Here is a 24,446-nt window from a genome sequence, read left to right on the forward strand (position 1 = left end):
AGCCTTTCCCCTGCCTACTTAAACTGCTCCCTGCCCTCCCCAGACCCTGTCACCTCTTAGTGATACAAACCTCTCTGAAGGTTGTGGGGACGTGAACGCAGCGTGTGCCCCGCAGCCGGTCAGCGGTGCCACTGCTGGTGTGCATCACACACCTCCTGCCCCACGGGACATGGTGGCAGAGAGGGCAAGTGGCACAGAAAGGATGAGCTCCCACAGCCCTCCTCTCGGCCAGGCGCTGCGCCGATGGAGCAGGAGATGCTGTGGCAGCCCTGCTCCACCTTCTGAAACTCAAAGCTTCATCCTGCTTGAGGGAGCTCACGGGACATATGTCTACTGGGAGTTAAAGCCCACTCAGCTAGATTTTTCAGCTGAGTTTCTCATATCTCAGTTAAATGTCCTGTTTACTAGTCTGTTAGTGCTGTCTTGAGCCCTCCTGCTTTGTGTTAACTAGGTCTCTGCCCAAACTTGAACACCAAATGGTTGACCATATGTGTTGGTCATTTGGGCTCAGCCCTTACTGATGCCAAGACTGATGTCCTGGTGCTGATTCTGTGTGATGCAGCCTTCATCAGGGACCAGACCTCCGGGCTGGGGGCTGTGAAGGGCTCAGTGTCTCTCAGTACCTGTTGCTGAAACTGCTCTTTCTTGCTTAGTCGCAGGCTGCCTGAGAGATAGTCTCACTGCTCTACCAGCTCAGGCTTCGTACTGACGTTCCCCTAATCTACTGAGGAGCAAACAGAGACACAGTAGAAACACTGCTGCTATTTTGTGTTAGACTAAGAATAAGAGAGAAAACACACAGTGCAAATTAGGTGAAGTCCTGTGGAAAAGCGCTTGTCTGAGACTTTGGATGTAACTTATCAAATACTTGCTCAGGTCTGTTCCCAAGCAGGGTTCTGAGAGCTCCCTGCTGCCTCCTGAGAACTGCCACGCACCAGACGCCGGGGTTACCCTCTTCTCTGTGGTGGCTGCTCTTCCCTGCATCAATTACCTGTGCGTTAAGGGGCAATGTGAGAAACCAACTTGCTAACCCAGCAGTGCCATCCCTCAGCTGAGGGACGAGATAGGCACGTACTGGTGTGAAGCTCTGCAGGACGTCCATGGCGCTGGCTTGTCCCTGGCCCTGGTGTTGCTGTGGGTGGTTGCCTGCCCTTTCAGATGAGCAGAGTTATGAGAATGTGTTATGCCAGTGCTCTCTGTTCCTCCCCAGAGACAATGACGTAATTCAAAAGCCCCAGTGAGTATCTGATAAAACCCTAATTAGTATGAGGCAGCGTGGGTAGAGTCCCGAGAAGCCTGGTGGTAGGAGTTCTCACAAACTTAGTGAAATGGGATTCTGCTGTTCGTGCCTGGTCCCTGACCGCCATACGTTTGGGGTGAGGGTACTGCTGCTTCCAGACATCCCAGGGCACCAGGTCTCTCATCTCTTCACCCGGTTTGGTGCAGTTTATTTCCCTGACTTCTTTCCCGATAAAGAAATTATGCTTCCTCTGCAACGGACCATCATTCAATTTGTGTGATTATTCAAAATTATTCAGTACTTGTGGTTCCCTAAATTCTAGGAGCTGCCCAGGGATGGGTGTTTGCTTGCTTCTGTTATGGATTTTTGAGCTGTGTCAGTTAGTTATGACCAGCCACATCTATCATGTGAAATCTAACATGTATACAGGGGTTTGAAGTCCTCTTTCCACAGCTTGATTGCCCATTGCAAGCGTGCACAAAAAAGCCTGGGCTGCACACTACTCATCATCTCCCTGACCTTGAACTGTCTGGTCCAACCAGGAGCATTCACCAATGTGCCATGGGTAGTGGGAGGAAGCTGCTTTGTGGTAATTTCCTGTTTTTCTCTTCTTAGCTTCTTGCAATAGAGGTGAACACACCAGAGAAATTCAGCTCAACAGCTGACGTAGTGATACGCTTGCTGGATACCAATGACAACGTCCCGAAGTTCTCCTCCGACTACTACATTGCCAGGATCCCCGAGAACTCCCCAGGGGGCTCAAACGTAGTTGCTGTTACAGTAAGTTTCATTAATCTCTTAAGAATTGCCTTTTTTTGTCTGTGGAGCCAGTTCAAGTGCCTTAAAAACAGAGGACAGAGATAAGTAGCAAACCTTCTTCATCATACAGCTTCAAGACTGAACTCCAGTTTCTTTCCAGAATCAACAGAAAAAAAAATCACTTCTGGGGAAAAGTTTTAGGCAAACATTTTTTAGAACAACAAATTTAGTTTGGTTTTTAATTAAAGGCCATCTGCTTTTAAGACAAATCACATGGTGTGTGAGCACTAAGAAAGCCCTAGTCAAATCAGTGTCCAGCAGGAAGATTCAGTTATGACTAAGTGGAATTGGATTTACTGGATTTGCTTGCTTAAGTCTGAGTACAAAGAAAACAAGATGGCTGCTTAGTAGGTATTAGTCTCCTCCTCCTGGGAGGAATCTGGCTGCTAAATGCATAATTAGGGAGTTAATGAAGGCAAAAATATAACATTAAAATGTTTAGAGCTGGGAAAGAAAAATCCCCAGGTAAGTATCTTCTCACAGTGGGAAAAATATGCCTATAGATTTTCTGGTATCTCACATTTTCATAGAAAGAAAGTCAAAGTATTACATGGGTCCTGTGTGCTGGAGAAGCGTTTCCAGCCGCGGGTGTGAGCTGTATTAATTAATGCAGCTGCTGGGACTGGAAACAGATCTCACATCACAAAGCCGAGAGCTCCTGGCCACGCGGGGCTCGGTGGGTGATGAAGTCACCTTGCAGAGGCCTCACGGGTAAGGAGGATGGAGGCAGGCTGCCAGAGATCTCCAGCACAGGCTGGCTGCAAGTCAGAAAGAAAACTCAATAATCAGAAAGTGTTGAGGGAAAATTTTAGGGGTGGAAAAATGAAAGAAGTGGAACATAAACAATACAGAAACGGTTATTGGTGGAATCTGAAAGGAAAGCTGTAGAAAATAGAGACTCCCAAACATCACTATCTTTCCAGCAAGAGGAATAAAATATTCTAGGAGGTGGATAGCAAAAAAAAAATAAATTTAGAAAAATTTTGCAGCAGCAACAAAACTGGCCATTCTGAGTCAAGGTGTGCAGAACAGTGTAGGTGAAGAATCCATGTAAAATTTACTGTCGTGGTGTCAACTCAGTATTTGACCCAGATTCACAAATGTACTTGACAAACTGAGATACTCCAAGTACTCAGGGTGGCAATTCTGGCAGAAGTCCCAGGCCTACAAATGTTTTAGGAAAAGTTAGGCAGTCCTGAAGTGGGCTGCAGTCAAAATTATGGGGTGAGAGAAGCTGACAAACTCATGCCAAAGACCTAAAAAAACACCTACCAGCAGGGCTGCAGGTGTGTTGTGTTAACCACACAGAAAACAAAGACATTGTTCCAGTTTTCAGATATTTAAAAAGGAAGACGAATGAACCATCCATTGCCACCATGAATTGTGATGGCCAGATACAGTGGTGTAATGTAACAGCTCTTCAGAGCTACCAGAGAAGCAGGAGCTTATGGAAGTAGCTGTTACCAAATCAATAGCTTTCCTAATCCTGAGCTATGAAAGGAAAGCAACCAGAGTCTGTAACAGAGATATCATCTGGTGTAGTATCTGCATTACTAACAGTCACACAGGCACAAGAGTGAATAAAGTATAAACAAAGCTGAAATAGTGTGTATAGATTGAAACATTTGTTATGCATTACTTTAAACTGAATCAAACAAACAGGCTTAAAAATACTCTATATAAACTAAATAATTTTGTCTGGGGAATATACATTAATATGTAACTGATAATTAGGAAGGCTTGGGAGCGGGCAGTTTGTTGGCGTCATCGAGATGAGCTTCGTCTCTATTAGAGGAACGATGTGTTAAATGTCAATAGATGGAGCCATCTAGTGGCTTTCTCCCTGCTGGAGCCTGGGCACCAGCCTGGCATCTTGGCAGCTTTCCTGGGACAGCCAGAGACACTTCCTTCTGTTGGATTTTGCAGTTTTCTAGGTGCATATTTGTTTATGTGATTTCCCCCTAAAATGTGATGGCAAAAAGAAGGGAAAGCATTTGGGTTTTATATGGCCTGTTGTTAAAAGAAAAAGGAAGCAGTGCTGTTTGCAATTTAGTAAAGGCTGACTCTCCTGTTTTCTTTTCTTAAGGCTACAGATCCAGATTCGGGGCTGTGGGGAGAAGTCAAGTACTCTATCTATGGAACAGGAGCAGATCTGTAAGTAAAAAAAAAAAGAAAACTACATATCCTCTAAGCAGAGTTTTAAAAGAATTAAAAAAAACAACACCCCAGAACAGGCTTATTCTTGACCTTATTTTCAAGGACATTTATGTCATGTTCTTTGTGAGTTCTGTGAAAACAACAACAGAAAATCTAGTGTGATCATTAAACATCTGCTTCATGAACCCATGGAATTTTACCCACAAGCCCCCAAAGAGACATAAGGCAGCTGAAATACCAGTGCTCAGGGTCTGTTCAATCACTATTTGAAAAACACTTGTAAGAGAAAGAGGAGGTTTCGGTCTAGTTGTCATGAAAAGTCAATTCTGGGGAAAAAAAATCCCTTGCTCTTTCCCCTTCCCTTTCCATATAGCTGTACGAATAGTTCAGTTTCAACTCTCAGCAAAATAAATCAAAGATGACAAGACTTTCAAGAATATAAACTTTACTTTTGGAGGCCAGCTGCATTGGATGTTCAAAGCATTTTATATATTTAAAACTAATAGTCCTGCATCAAGGAAGAAGGGAATCTGATATCTGATGCTTACTTGATTTTGTAATGATGTCTGTTCCCCACTCCCTGTCTTTGAGGACAGTGCTGGGGTAAGAACATCCTGAAACACTGGTTTCTCCCATGCTGCTTCCATCCCAGCCATTGCCCTGGCCCATTATTGTGGCTCCCAGCCATGGCTGGCGTCACGGACCATCACAGATACTGCTGCTGGAACATGCAGCTTCTGGACGTGATGGGGCTGCAGGGCAGAATATTGGAAATGAATGAGCTTTTCAGGCACTCATCCCCAGAATCCATTTTTCTCCATACATTATGCACCTGGAATTAAAGCTGAACTCCTCTTGTTAAGGTGAAAGCCATTTAGGAGGCACAATCAAAGTCCAAAATCCAAGGTGTTAAGGGTGCACCTCTTCTGTAGCCAGAAGGATACGTACATGGGAGCATTTCCAGGATGGATTATTTTGAGCTCTTCACTAAGTCCTTAAGCTGGCTGCTAACTGCAGAGAGGCAAGCAGGCAAAGGTCACGTCGTGCAGGCAGACCGCTTTGGTTTAAAATGTAGCAGCTGGTGCAAAGTAGCTTGTGAAGGTTGTTGACAAAGGATTTAGGTAAAAATGTGAGTGCAACTTTATTCTCTTTGGAGCTACGGGGACCCTCGGGCTCACTGTTCTTACGCTGTTGAATGAGGAAATTAAGATGTGAAGGTTGGTTTTTTTCCTTCTTAAGTATGATTGTTTTTTTCTTTTCCTTGTGCCAGAATGGCATGGCTCTGCAAGGCTGGGTTGATTTCCCTGGAACCTCCAGATCTGCTGAACACACCGTTTGATGCAGATTTGAGTGTTTCAATTAGAGGCATGACTTTTTTCAGTGATTTTTTTGGGGGTTACATTGGTGGATATGCAGTTGAGTTGGTAGAAAGATGGCTTGTACTGGAGTAAGAGGAAGAGTGTTAACTGTTGAAGATAAAACCATTTGTCTTATTGTAGGTAATCCTACATGCAAGTAGCCAGTGGGAGTTGCGTGCATTACTGCAATCTCCTCACATCTCAGTGCTTCTATTCTGCCACTAAAATGGGGGTGATGAGAGTCCTCTCTGCATGGTTAGACTGGGTTGGCTGCTAAGGAGGCGCTCAGCACGGGCACTGTTTCCCACCAAGAGTTCCCATACCTCTTCCCTCCTCCAGGTCTTGGCTTTCTTCAGGACTTGTGTTTGTATCTAACAGAGTAATGAAAATAATTGAACATTCTGGATTATTAAGTGTCCCTTTTATAATCACTCTCAACTGTGCTCACGGTTGGAATACAGAAAATATTTTGTTATCCTGTACATTAATTAAAGGGTATATAAAACCTTTCATCTGCTAAAGACCTGCTTGAAGCCTACACTGGCAGTCCATTTTAAAAAGACACTGGGTTGGTGTCTTCTCTATAAATCCAGTGTTTTGGCTGACACTTTTGACAGTGTCTGAGTAATTACAAATGTGTAGAATTGAACTTGCTACAGATAAATCTGAACACCCACTCCATCCCAGTGCCAGTCTATGGAAAAGTGATTATTTTTGGAGGAGATAATTTGCCCTGCACTTTGGGGGATTTGAGAGCAGCCATTTTTCTTACCCATTCTGAGAAGTGAAGAGCTTAAATATGATATGCAGCATGCTTCCCTTAGCTATTGAGGTGATATAAATCAATCTTAATTTATGCAGGACATGACCTAATACGTTGTAGTTATAAGCTGAAAAAAAAAATAGGCAGTTCCTTAATGTTTTAACGCAAAGAAATCACTCTGGGAGAAGGCCATCACACTGAGCATTTATTGAGGACAAAGGCTTTAACAGAAAATGCAGCTAAAATGCACAATAGATAGAAAAACACCAGACTCTGATAGTTCTCTGGTTTTTCAAGGCTAAAGAACTAGCAAAAAAAATAGGTAGAGTGAATGATTCGGAAGCATCGACCAGACGGGTGTTAGGTGAAGAGTACCAATCTTTGGGCACAGCATTTCAGTGGTTAGAACCCACCTTTGCCCCAGGCTGTAAACACACATTAAGTCATCAGAAAACCCAAAAGTCTTTCCATCCTTCTTTTCCAGGTTCCTAATCCACCCATCAACAGGTATAATTTACACCCAGCCCTGGGCTGTGTTAGATGCTGAAGTGAACTCAAAGTATAATTTCTATGTGAAGGCAGAGGACACAGATGGGAAATACAGCTTGGCTGAAGTGTTTATCACTGTGCTGGATGTCAATGACCACTCTCCAGAGTTCAATGAAAACATCCAGGAAAAGACGATGATCATTGGGTCACCGGTGAAGATAGAGGTGAGAGACCACACAGTGTGTCACAAAGCAGAGCGCTTTGGAAAAGCCCCAGCTCTGCTGTTTATTGCTCAGGGATCATAGTGAATGCCTGAAAGTTGGCTTTTCCTGGGGCTTTATTTTGCACATCCATTTGTATGTGTAAAAAAAAATGGATTAAAGCATGGAATGATAGTGTTTACAGACTGCTGAGAAGGAGACATAAATTCTATAGGCAAAAGATAAAATTCTATTACAGTATTTGAGCCATCAGCTGGTGGAGGATCCTGGATTATTCAGTGATCATAATAAGCCCAAATAAAAGGATTGAATGAAAGTACAGGGTTTTGAATACTTAACCTTCCTGCCATGCCTTTATGCTCAACCACACAACTTCTTTTGCTTTGCGGAACTCTATTCATTGATCCAGCGTGGAACAGGAGGAAAAAAAAACCACAACAATTCACAGGCAAAGGAGCAGAACATCCTACGTTACACATATTTGAATGCATATAGTGAGGCCTGATTACACAACACCTAATGGTAGTAGAGCAAATACCACAGCACAAAAATTAAGGCAGCTGTACATTAACATGTGTGGAGCTAATCCCATTGCTCTCTATTCACTTCACGTCTGTTCCCCACGCTGTGTGAGAAACTCCCCAGCAGTGCACCATTTGCATTCTACAGATAGGTTACGGTTCAGTTTTTCCTGATTTTATTTAATCTCAAATAGAAATCAGTTATACAGAAAGAACTCTAGTCCTGCTGTTTTTCACTAGAAAATGTAACACAGCTGATACCAGAAAAGGGGAAATTGTTTCCAAGATGAAACAAAAACAGCCCAGTCATCTCTCAGCATGGATAGTATCGGAATTGAATGCTCAGAACCTTTTAGAGTTTTGTCTTCAGGCAAACATAGAAACAACCATCTCTTTGTTCTTTACATTTTCCCTACCAGGCTATAGACCAAGATGCAGAAGAACCCAACAACATTGTGGATTATTCCATCATGCAAGCAGATCCAGCCAATGTGTTTGATATAGACCAAAGCACTGGGGAAATCAAGCTGAAATCCTATATCCGATCCCTGGACATCATCCACAACATCACGAAGAACAAAGACTGCATATGGTCATTGGTGGTGCAGGCCAAAGACCGAGGCTCCCCGTCCTTCAGCACCACAGCAGTTCTGAAGATTGATATCACAGAGGAGGTAAGCAAATGATTTAGCAAAATCCTTATATGAAATAATCCTTGAGAGGCACCAAAGAGTAGTCATTGCCTGCTCTATTTCTGAGACTACTTTAACAATGCTTCGGGAGTTGAAATCAACAGCCAAAAAGTTGCCAGCCATTGCTTCTGCTTCCTTGCTTGCTCTGCTTTGTAGAATGTTTCTAGAGCCTTGTGGTGAAGTTGGATTCTGCAGCCACAAATGTACAAGACATTTTGATCAGAGAAAATGCAAAGGTACAAAGGTAGGAGCATGATGTGGTTGGGAGATGAGTTTCTTGCATCTGATTGTTAGAGGTATGCAAATTAAGGACTGTAGATTCCTGGGAGTAAAGGTAAATCCTGACTGCTAAATTTATGATACTTTTTTTTTTTTTTATTCAGGAGAAGAAAACAATCTTTTTTCCCCTACAAAAAGTGAGTGGAAAGTAGTGGGGTCAGAGTGAAATATATCAGACCAGGTTTGCAAGTCAACATAAGTGACATAGGAAAAGTGAGAAAACTTTATAGAAATGCTTTTAAGTACATAGATTTTTGGATATGAGTTTAATAATTGCAGTATTATTAGCAGACAAAACGAGAAGACTCTAAAAGATAGGATATGTAGTTTGAGAGTTTCCTGTTACTTTTACAAGAACCACAGAACAAGCAGCGATTTATGGTGAGCAGCACACGCTTGCACGATTCTTATTTATTGTAAGTGCCTTGGCGTGCCTGTAAGTAGGTACCAGCAGGGAGGAAATGGGCTTTAAAGCAGATGAGAAACACATCATTAGCCTGACAGTCTCTGGACCACACACATACTGGGCAAAGATGCAAATCTCTTCCTACAGACAGCAACTGGCCACCTCTTTGTTGGGTCAAGATGTACCTGCTGCTCCTTTATGTATCACAGTCTTTCTCTGTTTCCCCATCTTTTATCCCAACTGCACTCCTTACCAGGTGCATTTATATGGTACTTCTTGTATGCAGTTCAGGGTCCCCTGACAGCTAAAAGGTGTCCGCAGAGATCGTTTGTGCCACGCAAACAGGCACCAGCAGCCCAGGAGTAGCTCCTGGTCTCTGCTGTCACTGCCTGCCCCACCAGGCCTGCCGTGGGATGTGGGTCTGCCTGAGCAGAGGGGGTGCCTGGTGTGGGGCTGCCTGTCGGGGATGGCCAGCCTCCCTGCAGGCTCCATGAACGCTGCCATGGGCAGGACACGCTGCTTCAAGGCTCTGCCAGGTGGAGCTGGGGGACTGCATGTGCTGGACCTCTTGTGGTAAGTCTGGAGGTTTGGCCATTCTTACCAATAGAAAGGAAATAAACTGCTTAGAACTTTGATTTCCCATGGAAACCTTAAGTTTTGGTGGGTTTTATACAAGTAAGAATTGCTGCCCACAGCCAACATTGGGAGAGCTCACCCTCCCTGCCTTGATTCCAGGCTTCTCTCAGGGTGCACATCTCAGGAGCATGTGGCACCAGGTGGCCTCAGGCACCGTCCCCACTGTTGAAAACCAGCATCTAACCTCCAGCTTCCCTCTGTCCAGGATGAGCTGGGAACCTCTCTGTTAGCATGGGGGCTAAGGCACAGGGCTGAGGGGTGGCAAGTGGAGGGGGGGTGCCCCACACCTCTGCTGCGTGGGGAGAAGATGTGTCCCTGAACTGGCTGATAAAGGACAGCTGGAAGGAAAATAAGAGCAGCTTTGGGATGAAGAGTTTCCTGGATTTCCTTCTAGTGTGAGAAGCAACATCAGCACCTGATGAAAGAAGGTGTCTCCTACAAAGTCCCCTCTCTGCTTCCCTTCCCCTCCTCCAGGAGTACAGGTTTGGCACAAAATGAGGGATTGTCCCCCCTGAGAAGTGTAAAGGGAAACACGTGACATGGATTCCTTTCAGACACAGTTACTCCTTTCTTTATGCTCTTCTGCATGCCAAGTCCCAACACAGAGCCCAAGGTGGCGACGGCATCTTCTTTATTCACTTGCGTAGGTTTCTTCAGCAGGATCTGCACCACTAATCTGACATCACAACCTCCATAAGCTTCTGCACGTTTCTCCATTACTCCTTCCATTGCTTGCAAGTATTTGGGTTGGATTTTTCTTCAAGAGCATCACATCTCCTTACAAAAACCACCGTCAAATTTCAGCTTTGGCGTGAGTGAGGTGCAGTGTCAGTGCACGAACCCCGTGGTTGCTCCCTGTGTCCAAGGGACAGCACAGTCACTGCTGACACCCTGAAGAAGACAGTCCCTTGGTAGAGGGGCACTGCGTGCGCTCGGCCTCTCAGAGGCTGTTACAAACACCCCTTTCATCCCTCTCTGCTCCAGCTGTACAAAGTCTCTTTGAGTTAGCTGTTTGGTGGGCATTTATGTATTACTGATTTTGGATAAGGAGGATATTTTTGAATGCATCCTCCAGAGGTTTCCTGCAGTGTTAATCACACCAAGTAATTAAACAGGCATATTTTCTGATTAACATTTACCACTGCAATTAGCACAAGGCTGTGCCCTTTGAGATAGATGCCTTGTGGCTAAGTTCAGCAGTATTGCACATCAAAAGAACCTTTTGCTCTTGGAATAACACAGTGATAAAAAATTCCAGAAGCCTTTTAATTTAACTGAGTCTGGTTTTATGGAAATTGCTATTGAGTGGCATCTGTTAATCTCCTATCTCTTCTTGACAGAATAAGAAGCATATGCTGAAAAAGCCACTCTTTTTTCACCCGTTTGTCTCACTCACAAATCTATTCCTGCTGCCCAAGATTTTAATAGAAAGCTGATTCCCACTCCTGATCCTGAAGGTTGGTCTGACGGGGGATCTCTCTGCCTCTCCATGACCCCACTGATGTTCTGCAAATATATGGGGGTGTTTGTTTACACCTCTTGATGGACTGAGGCTTAAGTCCATATTTAGACTGCATAATCTGTGGTTCCTAATAGCTTTGGCCACTCATTTAGACCTCTAAATATAGCTGGTAAGTCTCAGTTTTAGATTCCCCTAATTGAAAGGTTCAACAAATACCTTCTGTTAATTAATGAGGGTATCTCCTCCTCTCTCATTCTACAGCTGCAACCATGGTTGCTGATGGCACTAAACATGCTTTGCCACATTTGCAGAGCAATTAGCCTCTTCTTCCAACAGTTACATGGACCTTGAAAGAAATTGTTCAGAGAAAAATTGTTTGATTTGGGAAGTCTCGCCTGACGCTCATGTTTGCATTGCAAAGTGATGTAAATGCAGCCTTCATATATGGTGATAGCGCTGCTCTTTGGGATGAGCACTGGAGGGGGCAGCTTGTGTCTGCCTCAGATCTGGAGTAACTTCTGAAGCAAATCTCCTGATCATCCCTGCATACTGTGGCACGGCTCATGTCTCAGATAGCTCCGAGCACACAAAGTGGACTTCTTTCAGATGAAAATGTGTTTGGTGAGCACACCTGGTGTGTTTTGGCACCAGCAGGCAGTCTGCCCCTAAAACCAGGCTAGAGCAATCTGAAGCAAAACCCAGAAATGTTGAATATGTAGAAGTGGGCTTCTCAGAACCAGCTGTTTTGTTGTACTTGCTCAAGTCGAATGAGCCCGAGTTGTCTATAATCTGCAATAGCTTGGGCTCTTAACAGCTTCGCCTACTTACTTAGGCTTCTAAATATAGCTGGTGAGCCTTAGCTGGTCTCCTGGTTGAACAGCTCAACCAGACATTCCTATTGGGTCCAACTTCTGGACGTGTCATCCACTTGTTCTGCTCTCTGCAACCCATGCATTACGAAAGGCTCTTGAGAAGCTGCCAAGAGGTGTGAGTGTCTGCACATTGCAAACTGTTGTGGCAGGAGGGAGAAAACAAAGGAAATCAGTCACCATTTCAGTACCAAAGAGAGATACGGACGTCCCCTTTGGTAAACTCAGATTTTTAAGTAGGAAGCCACTGTGAAGGAAGGATGGCAAGAATAAGCCCCACATGCTGCAGACCCACGTGCTGGGTCTTCTGAAACTGCCTTCAAATGCGTGTGTCAATGTCTCTCGAAAGCTGTTGAGTCCCAATAACTGCTGGACACTTCAGCACCCTGCAGGACTTGGGCTTGAGGAGCTTCTCTGCCAGGGGACCATACCTGCCTGTTAAATAAAAAATAGGTCATGACGTCTTTTAATCCAAACAGTTGCTTTTCTCTTTTTAATTGTATTCATGTCCCAGGATTGGACTTCTCCTTTCTTGACAACTGTAATTGTCGATAATTGTAACCTGTTGTAATGCAAACAACTTACCCACTTCCAAACTTCTGCCACACTTCTGTAACCCTCTAATTGTCCTCAACCCTTCTCTGGGCCAGTGCTCATTATAACTGTGAAGTCATAGCAAAAACCCATCAGAGCATTACCTTTTGTGAGCAGTGGCATTTCAACTCTTTGATTAAGAAAGAGAGTGTCTCTTCCAGGTTTTGGCCCGCAGAGGTGTGACAGTGCTCCCCACACCAGCTTTCATTTTGTTGTGTGTCTGCTTTTGGTTTATGTGTACAAGAAAGATCAGTGCTCTTCAAAAATGAGTAGTCTTCAAAATGTAGCGTGTCTCTTAACAAGGGGCACTACTTGCTGACCCAGTTCTGAGGCGCTGGGTGATGGACAGGATGACATGAGGGTGTTTTGAAGGCCCAGGGCAGTGCTCAGAGCCAACGCGCTTACGCTCAGGTCTCCAAATGTTCCCAGGCTTTCACCGTCAGAGGGGGCTCGGACTTCTGGTCTGTGTGTTACCAACTGGGCCATGGTGACAGCACAGACAAGATGCTGTTCCAGGCTTGTTTTCCTTCTGTTTATCCTGTGAGCGTCATGGCCGCGACCAACTCTCCCACTATTTACTTACAAAATGCCTTGTGTTTTTTCATGCAGATATTGCAGAAGAATTGTTAGCCAAGGCTGATTCTGGGCAAAGCTCTGTATGGTACAGGCCTGGTAACTAGAATATAGGCTGAGCCCGCTAGTGGTTTTAGTTTTGGTATTAATTACCTCCTCATAACTGGAAGCTCTGAATAGGTGCCAAACTTGGTGAGACGGGGGGAGTTGAACAAAGCCCAGTTCTGAAAGTCCCCATATAATTTCCATCTGTTCTTGCCCCTGAAACTGTTGTATTTTGGCAACGTAGACACGTACGTCTGTCTAATCCCATTTATTCAAGGTTTTCAAATAGCTAGTCAAATAATTATTGCTGAGATACAGCATCTTCTTAAGTATGTGTCATCTTTCTTCTTGTGTTGAGCCATCAGTACCTCACTGCAAAATAGATCTTGACAACACTCATAATAAGTGGACTCATTTCAGGTCATGTACTACTTAGCAGGGTTTATCTGACACTTAATTCATTAGACTTTCACATGAAGTTAAGTAAGCCAGGGTAGAATTTCTGTTATCTGATGGGATTTAAGTACACAAAATCCATGTAATGTAGAGCAGCAAAGCTGTTGGGAATCTAAGCTCCACCAAGGTTGTGGACTGCTCTGCTTTTGGTTTCTAACTTAGGCCCATTCCTAATTAAATAATGGAAAAAATTTTTGTACAGCAAAGTGATCAAAATTGGTTGCTACCTGTAAGGCAATGTGGTCCATGAGCTTCAATACCACGTCTTTGCCCATTTCTCTCAGGACAGGGGAAGAGTGGTCTTGGATAATGTGTTTGAGGCAGGTTGTGACAATACAGAAGTGAAGACAATGTGTTTGTGTTAATATATTTATATGCCTTATGTTTAGGGATGTGATTGAAAAACAAATAGTGTTCTTGTTTAATACCTAACGAGGTAATCTGAAGCACCCTTTGGGAATAGCCTTAGTCATCTCTCCCCACAGACTGGAGAGGATAAAGAGGTGAGCCTCCTAGTTTAGAGGGAAATCCATCTGATCTCACTTTAAATGTCTAAAATTCAGAGGTTCAAGTCCAAGCTAGTCACAAGGCTCTCCTTATGCTCACTGTCTTTGATACCTATCTTAGCTGGTGGGGGCTACTACTCTGGAGGTGTCCTTTTCTCCCCAATGACTAAGAGCTGGGAGCTTAGACCGCTGACTAAAATGCAGATAACCTGTTCCTAGGCACACAAAATTTGGGTGATGATTCCCTCCTGGAGCCAAGGCCAGAGGAGTGGGGCACGTGGGTAGCTCTGTCTCTCTGCAGCCTCATCTAGCTTTATTGACCAGCTTCCCGGGGTGGCGGGTGCCAACGGTCTCTGGCTCCCTCACTCCCAAGTTTATAAACAAGCAGCTGAAGAAGAGAGGTCATGGCAGCGCCCACAATGCCCTCGTGTCAGAGCTCAAAATGAAGTTTGAGAAGAGGAACGCAGCTATTGGTGAGCCCCACATCTAGGTGTTCTTGGCAGTGCCCAGAGACTGCAGACTGTGGCCGCGCGTGGATATATTTTTGTGCTGTGGTCTCCCCTGTGTCTGTCAGCACCCTGAAAACTGAGAGCAGCTTCTCGCTCTGATAGCCACCCCAAATCTTCTGCAAGTATTACGTGCTACGGAGTCACCCCACCCATAGCAAATGCTGCGGTCTGTGTCCAGTTGTGACTGCAGCTCCTTCAGCTCCTGTCCCCGTGTTGGTCCCTCCCTGCAGCTGTCTGACCGGGGGCTGAGTACCCTCGCACCAGCCACGAGCACCCCCAAGTGAAGGGGGTTCAGATCGCCCCTGTTTTGGAGGCCCCTACCCAGAGTCCTGGCTTCCAAACAAGTCACTCTGCAGCCAAGGATCTGGAGGATGCCACTTCTGACCTGGTCTGGCAGGTGGGTTTGAGGTGTCCAAAAATCCGTGGCTTCAAATCCCAGAGCCACTTTTGAAGACATTGGCCTGGCTGTGGCACTGAGCAGGTGCACAGGTCTCCTACAGCAGTGACACTGCACGCTGCAAGGGGGTAGTGCGTAGCTGGTACCTGCTGTCCCCAGTGGTACCTGCTGTCCCAGGTTGTATCTGCTGTCCTAGGTGGTACCTGCTGTCCTAGGTTGTACCTGCTGTCCCAGGTGGTATCTGCTGTCTTAGGTTGTATCTGCTGTCCCAGGTGGTACCTCCTGTCCTAGGTGGTACCTGCTGTCCCAGGTGGTATCTGCTGTCTTAGGTTGTATCTGCTGTCCTAGGTGGTACCTCCTGTCCTAGGTTGTACCTGCTGTCCCAGGTGGTATCTGCTGTCTTAGGTTGTATCTGCTGTCCCAGGTGGTACCTCCTGTCCTAGGTGGTACCTGCTGTCCCAGGTGGTATCTGCTGTCTTAGGTTGTATCTGCTGTCCTAGGTGGTACCTCCTGTCCTAGGTGGTACCTGCTGTCCCAGGTGGTATCTGCTGTCTTAGGTTGTATCTGTAGTGTTTACAGACTGCTGAGAAGGAGACATAAATTCTATAGGCAAAAGATAAAATTCTATTACAGTATTTGAGCCATCAGCTGGTGGAGGATCCTGGATTATTCAGTGATCATAATAAGCCCAAATAAAAGGATTGAATGAAAGTACAGGGTTTTGAATACTTAACCTTCCTGCCATGCCTTTATGCTCAACCACACAACTTCTTTTGCTTTGCGGAACTCTATTCATTGATCCAGCGTGGAACAGGAGGAATAAAAAACCACAACAATTCACAGGCGAAGGAGCAGAACATCCTACGTTACACATATTTGAATGCATATAGTGAGGCCTGATTACACAACACCTAATGGTAGTAGAGCAAATACCACAGCACAAAAATTAAGGCAGCTGTACATTAACATGTGTGGAGCTAATCCCATTGCTCTCTATTCACTTCACGTCTGTTCCCCACGCTGTGTGAGAAACTCCCCAGCAGTGCACCATTTGCATTCTACAGATAGGTTACGGTTCAGTTTTTCCTGATTTTATTTAATCTCAAATAGAAATCAGTTATACAGAAAGAACTCTAGTCCTGCTGTTTTTCACTAGAAAATGTAACACAGCTGATACCAGAAAAGGGGAAATTGTTTCCAAGATGAAACAAAAACAGCCCAGTCATCTCTCAGCATGGATAGTATCGGAATTGAATGCTCAGAACCTTTTAGAGTTTTGTCTTCAGGCAAACATAGAAACAACCATCTCTTTGTTCTTTACATTTTCCCTACCAGGCTATAGACCAAGATGCAGAAGAACCCAACAACATTGTGGATTATTCCATCATGCAAGCAGATCCAGCCAATGTGTTTGATATAGACCAAAGCACTGGGGAAATCAAGCTGAAATCCTATATCCGATCCCTGGACATCATCCACAACATCACGAAGAACAAAGACTGCATATGGTCATTGGTGGTGCAGGCCAAAGACCGAGGCTCCCCGTCCTTCAGCACCACAGCAGTTCTGAAGATTGATATCACAGAGGAGGTAAGCAAATGATTTAGCAAAATCCTTATATGAAATAATCCTTGAGAGGCACCAAAGAGTAGTCATTGCCTGCTCTATTTCTGAGACTACTTTAACAATGCTTCGGGAGTTGAAATCAACAGCCAAAAAGTTGCCAGCCATTGCTTCTGCTTCCTTGCTTGCTCTGCTTTGTAGAATGTTTCTAGAGCCTTGTGGTGAAGTTGGATTCTGCAGCCACAAATGTACAAGACATTTTGATCAGAGAAAATGCAAAGGTACAAAGGTAGGAGCATGATGTGGTTGGGAGATGAGTTTCTTGCATCTGATTGTTAGAGGTATGCAAATTAAGGACTGTAGATTCCTGGGAGTAAAGGTAAATCCTGACTGCTAAATTTATGATACTTTTTTTTTTTTTTATTCAGGAGAAGAAAACAATCTTTTTTCCCCTACAAAAAGTGAGTGGAAAGTAGTGGGGTCAGAGTGAAATATATCAGACCAGGTTTGCAAGTCAACATAAGTGACATAGGAAAAGTGAGAAAACTTTATAGAAATGCTTTTAAGTACATAGATTTTTGGATATGAGTTTAATAATTGCAGTATTATTAGCAGACAAAACGAGAAGACTCTAAAAGATAGGATATGTAGTTTGAGAGTTTCCTGTTACTTTTACAAGAACCACAGAACAAGCAGCGATTTATGGTGAGCAGCACACGCTTGCACGATTCTTATTTATTGTAAGTGCCTTGGCGTGCCTGTAAGTAGGTACCAGCAGGGAGGAAATGGGCTTTAAAGCAGATGAGAAACACATCATTAGCCTGACAGTCTCTGGACCACACACATACTGGGCAAAGATGCAAATCTCTTCCTACAGACAGCAACTGGCCACCTCTTTGTTGGGTCAAGATGTACCTGCTGCTCCTTTATGTATCACAGTCTTTCTCTGTTTCCCCATCTTTTATCCCAACTGCACTCCTTACCAGGTGCATTTATATGGTACTTCTTGTATGCAGTTCAGGGTCCCCTGACAGCTAAAAGGTGTCCGCAGAGATCGTTTGTGCCACGCAAACAGGCACCAGCAGCCCAGGAGTAGCTCCTGGTCTCTGCTGTCACTGCCTGCCCCACCAGGCCTGCCGTGGGATGTGGGTCTGCCTGAGCAGAGGGGGTGCCTGGTGTGGGGCTGCCTGTCGGGGATGGCCAGCCTCCCTGCAGGCTCCATGAACGCTGCCATGGGCAGGACACGCTGCTTCAAGGCTCTGCCAGGTGGAGCTGGGGGACTGCATGTGCTGGACCTCTTGTGGTAAGTCTGGAGGTTTGGCCATTCTTACCAATAGAAAGGAAATAAACTGCTTAGAACTTTGATTTCCCATGGAAACCTTAAGTTTTGGTGGGTTTTATACAAGTAAGAATTGCTGCCCACAGCCAACATTGGGAGAGCTCACCCTCCCTGCCTTGATTCCAGGCTTCTCTCAGGGTGCACATCTCAGGAGCATGTGGCACCAGGTGGCCTCAGGCACCGTCCCCACTGTTGAAAACCAGCATCTAACCTCCAGCTTCCCTCTGTCCAGGATGAGCTGGGAACCTCTCTGTTAGCATGGGGGCTAAGGCACAGGGCTGAGGGGTGGCAAGTGGAGGGGGGGTGCCCCACACCTCTGCTGCGTGGGGAGAAGATGTGTCCCTGAACTGGCTGATAAAGGACAGCTGGAAGGAAAATAAGAGCAGCTTTGGGATGAAGAGTTTCCTGGATTTCCTTCTAGTGTGAGAAGCAACATCAGCACCTGATGAAAGAAGGTGTCTCCTACAAAGTCCCCTCTCTGCTTCCCTTCCCCTCCTCCAGGAGTACAGGTTTGGCACAAAATGAGGGATTGTCCCCCCTGAGAAGTGTAAAGGGAAACACGTGACATGGATTCCTTTCAGACACAGTTACTCCTTTCTTTATGCTCTTCTGCATGCCAAGTCCCAACACAGAGCCCAAGGTGGCGACGGCATCTTCTTTATTCACTTGCGTAGGTTTCTTCAGCAGGATCTGCACCACTAATCTGACATCACAACCTCCATAAGCTTCTGCACGTTTCTCCATTACTCCTTCCATTGCTTGCAAGTATTTGGGTTGGATTTTTCTTCAAGAGCATCACATCTCCTTACAAAAACCACCGTCAAATTTCAGCTTTGGCGTGAGTGAGGTGCAGTGTCAGTGCACGAACCCCGTGGTTGCTCCCTGTGTCCAAGGGACAGCACAGTCACTGCTGACACCCTGAAGAAGACAGTCCCTTGGTAGAGGGGCACTGCGTGCGCTCGGCCTCTCAGAGGCTGTTACAAACACCCCTTTCATCCCTCTCTGCTCCAGCTGTACAAAGTCTCTTTGAGTTAGCTGTTTGGTGGGCATTTATGTATTACTGATTTTGGATAAGGAGGATATTTTTGAATGCATCCTCCAGAGGTTTCCTGCAGTGTTAATCACACCAAGTAATTAAACAGGCATATTTTCTGATTAACATTTACCACTGCAATTAGCACAAGGCTGTGCCCTTTGAGATAGATGCCTTGTGGCGAAGTTCAGCAGTATTGCACATCAAAAGAACCTTTTGCTCTTGGAATAACACAGTGATAAAAAATTCCAGAAGCCTTTTAATTTAACTGAGTCTGGTTTTATGGAAATTGCTATTGAGTGGCATCTGTTAATCTCCTATCTCTTCTTGACAGAATAAGAAGCATATGCTGAAAAAGCCACTCTTTTTTCACCCGTTTGTCTCACTCACAAATCTATTCCTGCTGCCCAAGATTTTAATAGAAAGCTGATTCCCACTCCTGATCCTGAAGGTTGGTCTGACGGGGGATCTCTCTGCCTCTCCATGACCCCACTGATGTTCTGCAAATATATGGGGGTGTTTGTTTACACCTCTTGATGGACTGAGGCTTAAGTCCATATTTAGACTGCATAATCTGTGGTTCCTAATAGCTTTGGCCACTCATTTAGACCTCTAAATATAGCTGGTAAGTCTCAGTTTTAGATTCCCCTAATTGAAAGGTTCAACAAATACCTTCTGTTAATTAATGAGGGTATCTCCTCCTCTCTCATTCTACAGCTGCAACCATGGTTGCTGATGGCACTAAACATGCTTTGCCACATTTGCAGAGCAATTAGCCTCTTCTTCCAACAGTTACATGGACCTTGAAAGAAATTGTTCAGAGAAAAATTGTTTGATTTGGGAAGTCTCGCCTGACGCTCATGTTTGCATTGCAAAGTGATGTAAGTGCAGCCTTCATATATGGTGATAGCGCTGCTCTTTGGGATGAGCACTGGAGGGGGCAGCTTGTGTCTGCCTCAGATCTGGAGTAACTTCTGAAGCAAATCTCCTGATCATCCCTGCATACTGTGGCACGGCTCATGTCTCAGATAGCTCCGAGCACACAAAGTGGACTTCTTTCAGATGAAAATGTGTTTGGTGAGCACACCTGGTGTGTTTTGGCACCAGCAGGCAGTCTGCCCCTAAAACCAGGCTAGAGCAATCTGAAGCAAAACCCAGAAATGTTGAATATGTAGAAGTGGGCTTCTCAGAACCAGCTGTTTTGTTGTACTTGCTCAAGTCGAATGAGCCCGAGTTGTCTATAATCTGCAATAGCTTGGGCTCTTAACAGCTTCGCCTACTTACTTAGGCTTCTAAATATAGCTGGTGAGCCTTAGCTGGTCTCCTGGTTGAACAGCTCAACCAGACATTCCTATTGGGTCCAACTTCTGGACGTGTCATCCACTTGTTCTGCTCTCTGCAACCCATGCATTACGAAAGGCTCTTGAGAAGCTGCCAAGAGGTGTGAGTGTCTGCACATTGCAAACTGTTGTGGCAGGAGGGAGAAAACAAAGGAAATCAGTCACCATTTCAGTACCAAAGAGAGATACGGACGTCCCCTTTGGTAAACTCAGATTTTTAAGTAGGAAGCCACTGTGAAGGAAGGATGGCAAGAATAAGCCCCACATGCTGCAGACCCACGTGCTGGGTCTTCTGAAACTGCCTTCAAATGCGTGTGTCAATGTCTCTCGAAAGCTGTTGAGTCCCAATAACTGCTGGACACTTCAGCACCCTGCAGGACTTGGGCTTGAGGAGCTTCTCTGCCAGGGGACCATACCTGCCTGTTAAATAAAAAATAGGTCATGACGTCTTTTAATCCAAACAGTTGCTTTTCTCTTTTTAATTGTATTCATGTCCCAGGATTGGACTTCTCCTTTCTTGACAACTGTAATTGTCGATAATTGTAACCTGTTGTAATGCAAACAACTTACCCACTTCCAAACTTCTGCCACACTTCTGTAACCCTCTAATTGTCCTCAACCCTTCTCTGGGCCAGTGCTCATTATAACTGTGAAGTCATAGCAAAAACCCATCAGAGCATTACCTTTTGTGAGCAGTGGCATTTCAACTCTTTGATTAAGAAAGAGAGTGTCTCTTCCAGGTTTTGGCCCGCAGAGGTGTGACAGTGCTCCCCACACCAGCTTTCATTTTGTTGTGTGTCTGCTTTTGGTTTATGTGTACAAGAAAGATCAGTGCTCTTCAAAAATGAGTAGTCTTCAAAATGTAGCGTGTCTCTTAACAAGGGGCACTACTTGCTGACCCAGTTCTGAGGCGCTGGGTGATGGACAGGATGACATGAGGGTGTTTTGAAGGCCCAGGGCAGTGCTCAGAGCCAACGCGCTTACGCTCAGGTCTCCAAATGTTCCCAGGCTTTCACCGTCAGAGGGGGCTCGGACTTCTGGTCTGTGTGTTACCAACTGGGCCATGGTGACAGCACAGACAAGATGCTGTTCCAGGCTTGTTTTCCTTCTGTTTATCCTGTGAGCGTCATGGCCGCGACCAACTCTCCCACTATTTACTTACAAAATGCCTTGTGTTTTTTCATGCAGATATTGCAGAAGAATTGTTAGCCAAGGCTGATTCTGGGCAAAGCTCTGTATGGTACAGGCCTGGTAACTAGAATATAGGCTGAGCCCGCTAGTGGTTTTAGTTTTGGTATTAATTACCTCCTCATAACTGGAAGCTCTGAATAGGTGCCAAACTTGGTGAGACGGGGGGAGTTGAACAAAGCCCAGTTCTGAAAGTCCCCATATAATTTCCATCTGTTCTTGCCCCTGAAACTGTTGTATTTTGGCAACGTAGACACGTACGTCTGTCTAATCCCATTTATTCAAGGTTTTCAAATAGCTAGTCAAATAATTATTACTGAGATACAGCATCTTCTTAAGCATGTGTCATCTTTCTTCTTGTGTTGAGCCATCAGTACCTCACTGCAAAATAGATCTTGACAACACTCATAATAAGTGGACTCATTTCAGGTCATGTACTACTTAGCAGGGTTTATCTGACACTTAATTCATTAGACTTTCACATGAAGTTAAGTAAGCCAGGGTAGAATTTCTGTTATCTGATGGGATTTAAGTACACAAAATCCATGTAATGTAGAGCAGCAAAGCTGTTGGGAATCTAAGCTCCACCAAGGTTGTGGACTGCTCTGCTTTTGGTTTCTAACTTAGGCCCATTCCTAATTAAATAATGGAAAAAATTTTTGTACAGCAAAGTGATCAAAATTGGTTGCTACCTGTAAGGCAATGTGGTCCATGAGCTTCAATACCACGTCTTTGCCCATTTCTCTCAGGACAGGGGAAGAGTGGTCTTGGATAATGTGTTTGAGGCAGGTTGTGACAATACAGAAGTGAAGACAATGTGTTTGTGTTAATATATTTATATGCCTTATGTTTAGGGATGTGATTGAAAAACAAATAGTGTTCTTGTTTAATACCTAACGAGGTAATCTGAAGCACCCTTTGGGAATAGCCTTAGTCATCTCTCCCCACAGACTGGAGAGGATAAAGAGGTGAGCCTCCTAGTTTAGAGGGAAATCCATCTGATCTCACTTTAAATGTCTAAAATTCAGAGGTTCAAGTCCAAGCTAGTCACAAGGCTCTCCTTATGCTCACTGTCTTTGATACCTATCTTAGCTGGTGGGGGCTACTACTCTGGAGGTGTCCTTTTCTCCCCAATGACTAAGAGCTGGGAGCTTAGACCGCTGACTAAAATGCAGATAACCTGTTCCTAGGCACACAAAATTTGGGTGATGATTCCCTCCTGGAGCCAAGGCCAGAGGAGTGGGGCACGTGGGTAGCTCTGTCTCTCTGCAGCCTCATCTAGCTTTATTGACCAGCTTGTGAATGCGCCATTTCTGAAGGATCTCCTGGCCTTGCACAATGCTACTGTCTGTCCACATACCCTTGCAGGAGCTTGTATTCATTAGGAACTTCTCTTGGAAATGTAGTCCAAGGGTAGACTACCATGCCATGACTAAGGGCGATCTCTGTGCTGTGCTGCTGCCCTCTATTCCCTGACCAACCAGGTGCTCATTCGTGCTTCCTAACTTATTTCAGTGTTTCTGAGTTCAGTTGAAGGTCATTGCAACTGTCTCTTCTCCTGTGCCTAGTTCAACATGTAGCTCCTTTTATTTTACATGCTCTCCATCCTGTACACGTTTTACCCTATTCCGTAGTTGTATTTACAATAGATAGATGCTGGTCTCTTTCAAATATAAGTATGTGAGGGTTGACCATTTCTCTTATTTTTGATATTTCCAGATCAAGTCCAGGGTAAAATCCTATATTTTAGGCCTCAAGAAGCGTCCATGGACAATATTTGGAATTTGCATGAGTGGCGTCCTTTCTACCATTTCTGTAACAATGGTGATCTCCACCATCATGTACTGGAAAAGTGTGAAAAGATCCAAGCTCCACCCGCAGGGCAAAATCCGCAAAATTATACGGGGACCTCCGAGGCGCACAGTGTGCTAAGCTGCAAAGTGAACTGGCCATTCATTTGTCCTTAATATGCCATATGTAGCTTAACGCTATTTCATATTTCTATTATTTCTAAAAACAAAGCTCTTTAGCTCTACTCATGTCCCCTACCTCAAAGAGTTTTGTCATGTCTGTAAAAGAGTACTTGAAAACAGAACGCAGCACATAACCTGCTAACTACTCATTTGTACACTGTATTTTTATAAAGAGAAGTTTTTTCATATTCTTTTTAATTCCGTGCTCAGTAATAGTCCTATAAACTGCATCACCATATCACCTACAACTTGTTTTGTAAGATCGTTTTCCACTCATAAGCTTCTGTTTGGGTTCAACACTAATACTTCTAGGAAATGAACCCTGAAATCCAGATCCTGGAGCCAATTATTTCCTTACTCAGTTCTTGCAAGTTGAACGAACGCTGTGGTGACACGCAGGAATCCGTCCTGGTGTGGTGGTAATTCTCCTGTTGGCTGCTGTGTTCAGCAGTCGTCCATCTCACGATATTGCCACCCTTGCCCAGTCTCCTGCTCCATCCAAATTCTGCAGATGTGGACTGGCTCTTTGACTCTCATTTTTTTTTAAGAGACAACTTTCATTAGTCAGCCCTGTTTGTTACATATTTTGGACAAATGAAATTTCTGGGTCACTGTCTGTCCCATAGAGTAAGTCATGTGTTTTCTTTGTACTCTTTTACAGACTCTTCACAAAGGGCCTATGGCCGCCTTTTTGATGCAAACTAAAGATAACCCCATGAAAGCCTTAGGAGTGCTAGCTGGTGTCATGGGCATAATGGTGCTGATCACTATCTTGATCTCTACGGCCATGTTCTGGCGCAATAAGCGGTCCAACAAAATCACGCCGGTAAGAAGGATCATAAAAAAGAGACAGCCGCCGCAGCCCCGGGCAGTCAGGATGGAGTGGCTGAAGTTCAAGAGGCCCAGCAATGCTGCGGAGAAGTTTGTCGTTGAGGATGACGCCAAGAGCCTACAGAATGAGAACAGCAACAACAACATCCAGGTTGTTCCCGTGCCCCCCACCGCCCCCGTGCCCCCG

General features: G+C 44.9%; 1 protein-coding gene across 1 annotated transcript in view; it reads left to right on the forward strand.

Annotated features, from left to right (window-relative positions):
- Window positions 1-24,446, forward strand: part of CDHR1 (cadherin related family member 1) — a 53,994-nt gene that overhangs the window by 29,211 nt on the left and 337 nt on the right. Inside the window, 5 exon segments of the mRNA XM_014940385.1 lie at window positions 1,856-2,020; window positions 4,146-4,213; window positions 6,822-7,050; window positions 7,988-8,242; window positions 24,090-24,445. Coding sequence (XP_014795871.1) covers window positions 1,856-2,020; window positions 4,146-4,213; window positions 6,822-7,050; window positions 7,988-8,242; window positions 24,090-24,445 — 1,073 coding nt within the window.

The sequence above is a fragment of the Calidris pugnax genome, unplaced genomic scaffold, assembly GCF_001431845.1.
Source record: "Calidris pugnax isolate Ruff unplaced genomic scaffold, ASM143184v1 scaffold39, whole genome shotgun sequence".
NCBI classification, from domain to species: Eukaryota; Metazoa; Chordata; class Aves; order Charadriiformes; family Scolopacidae; genus Calidris; species Calidris pugnax.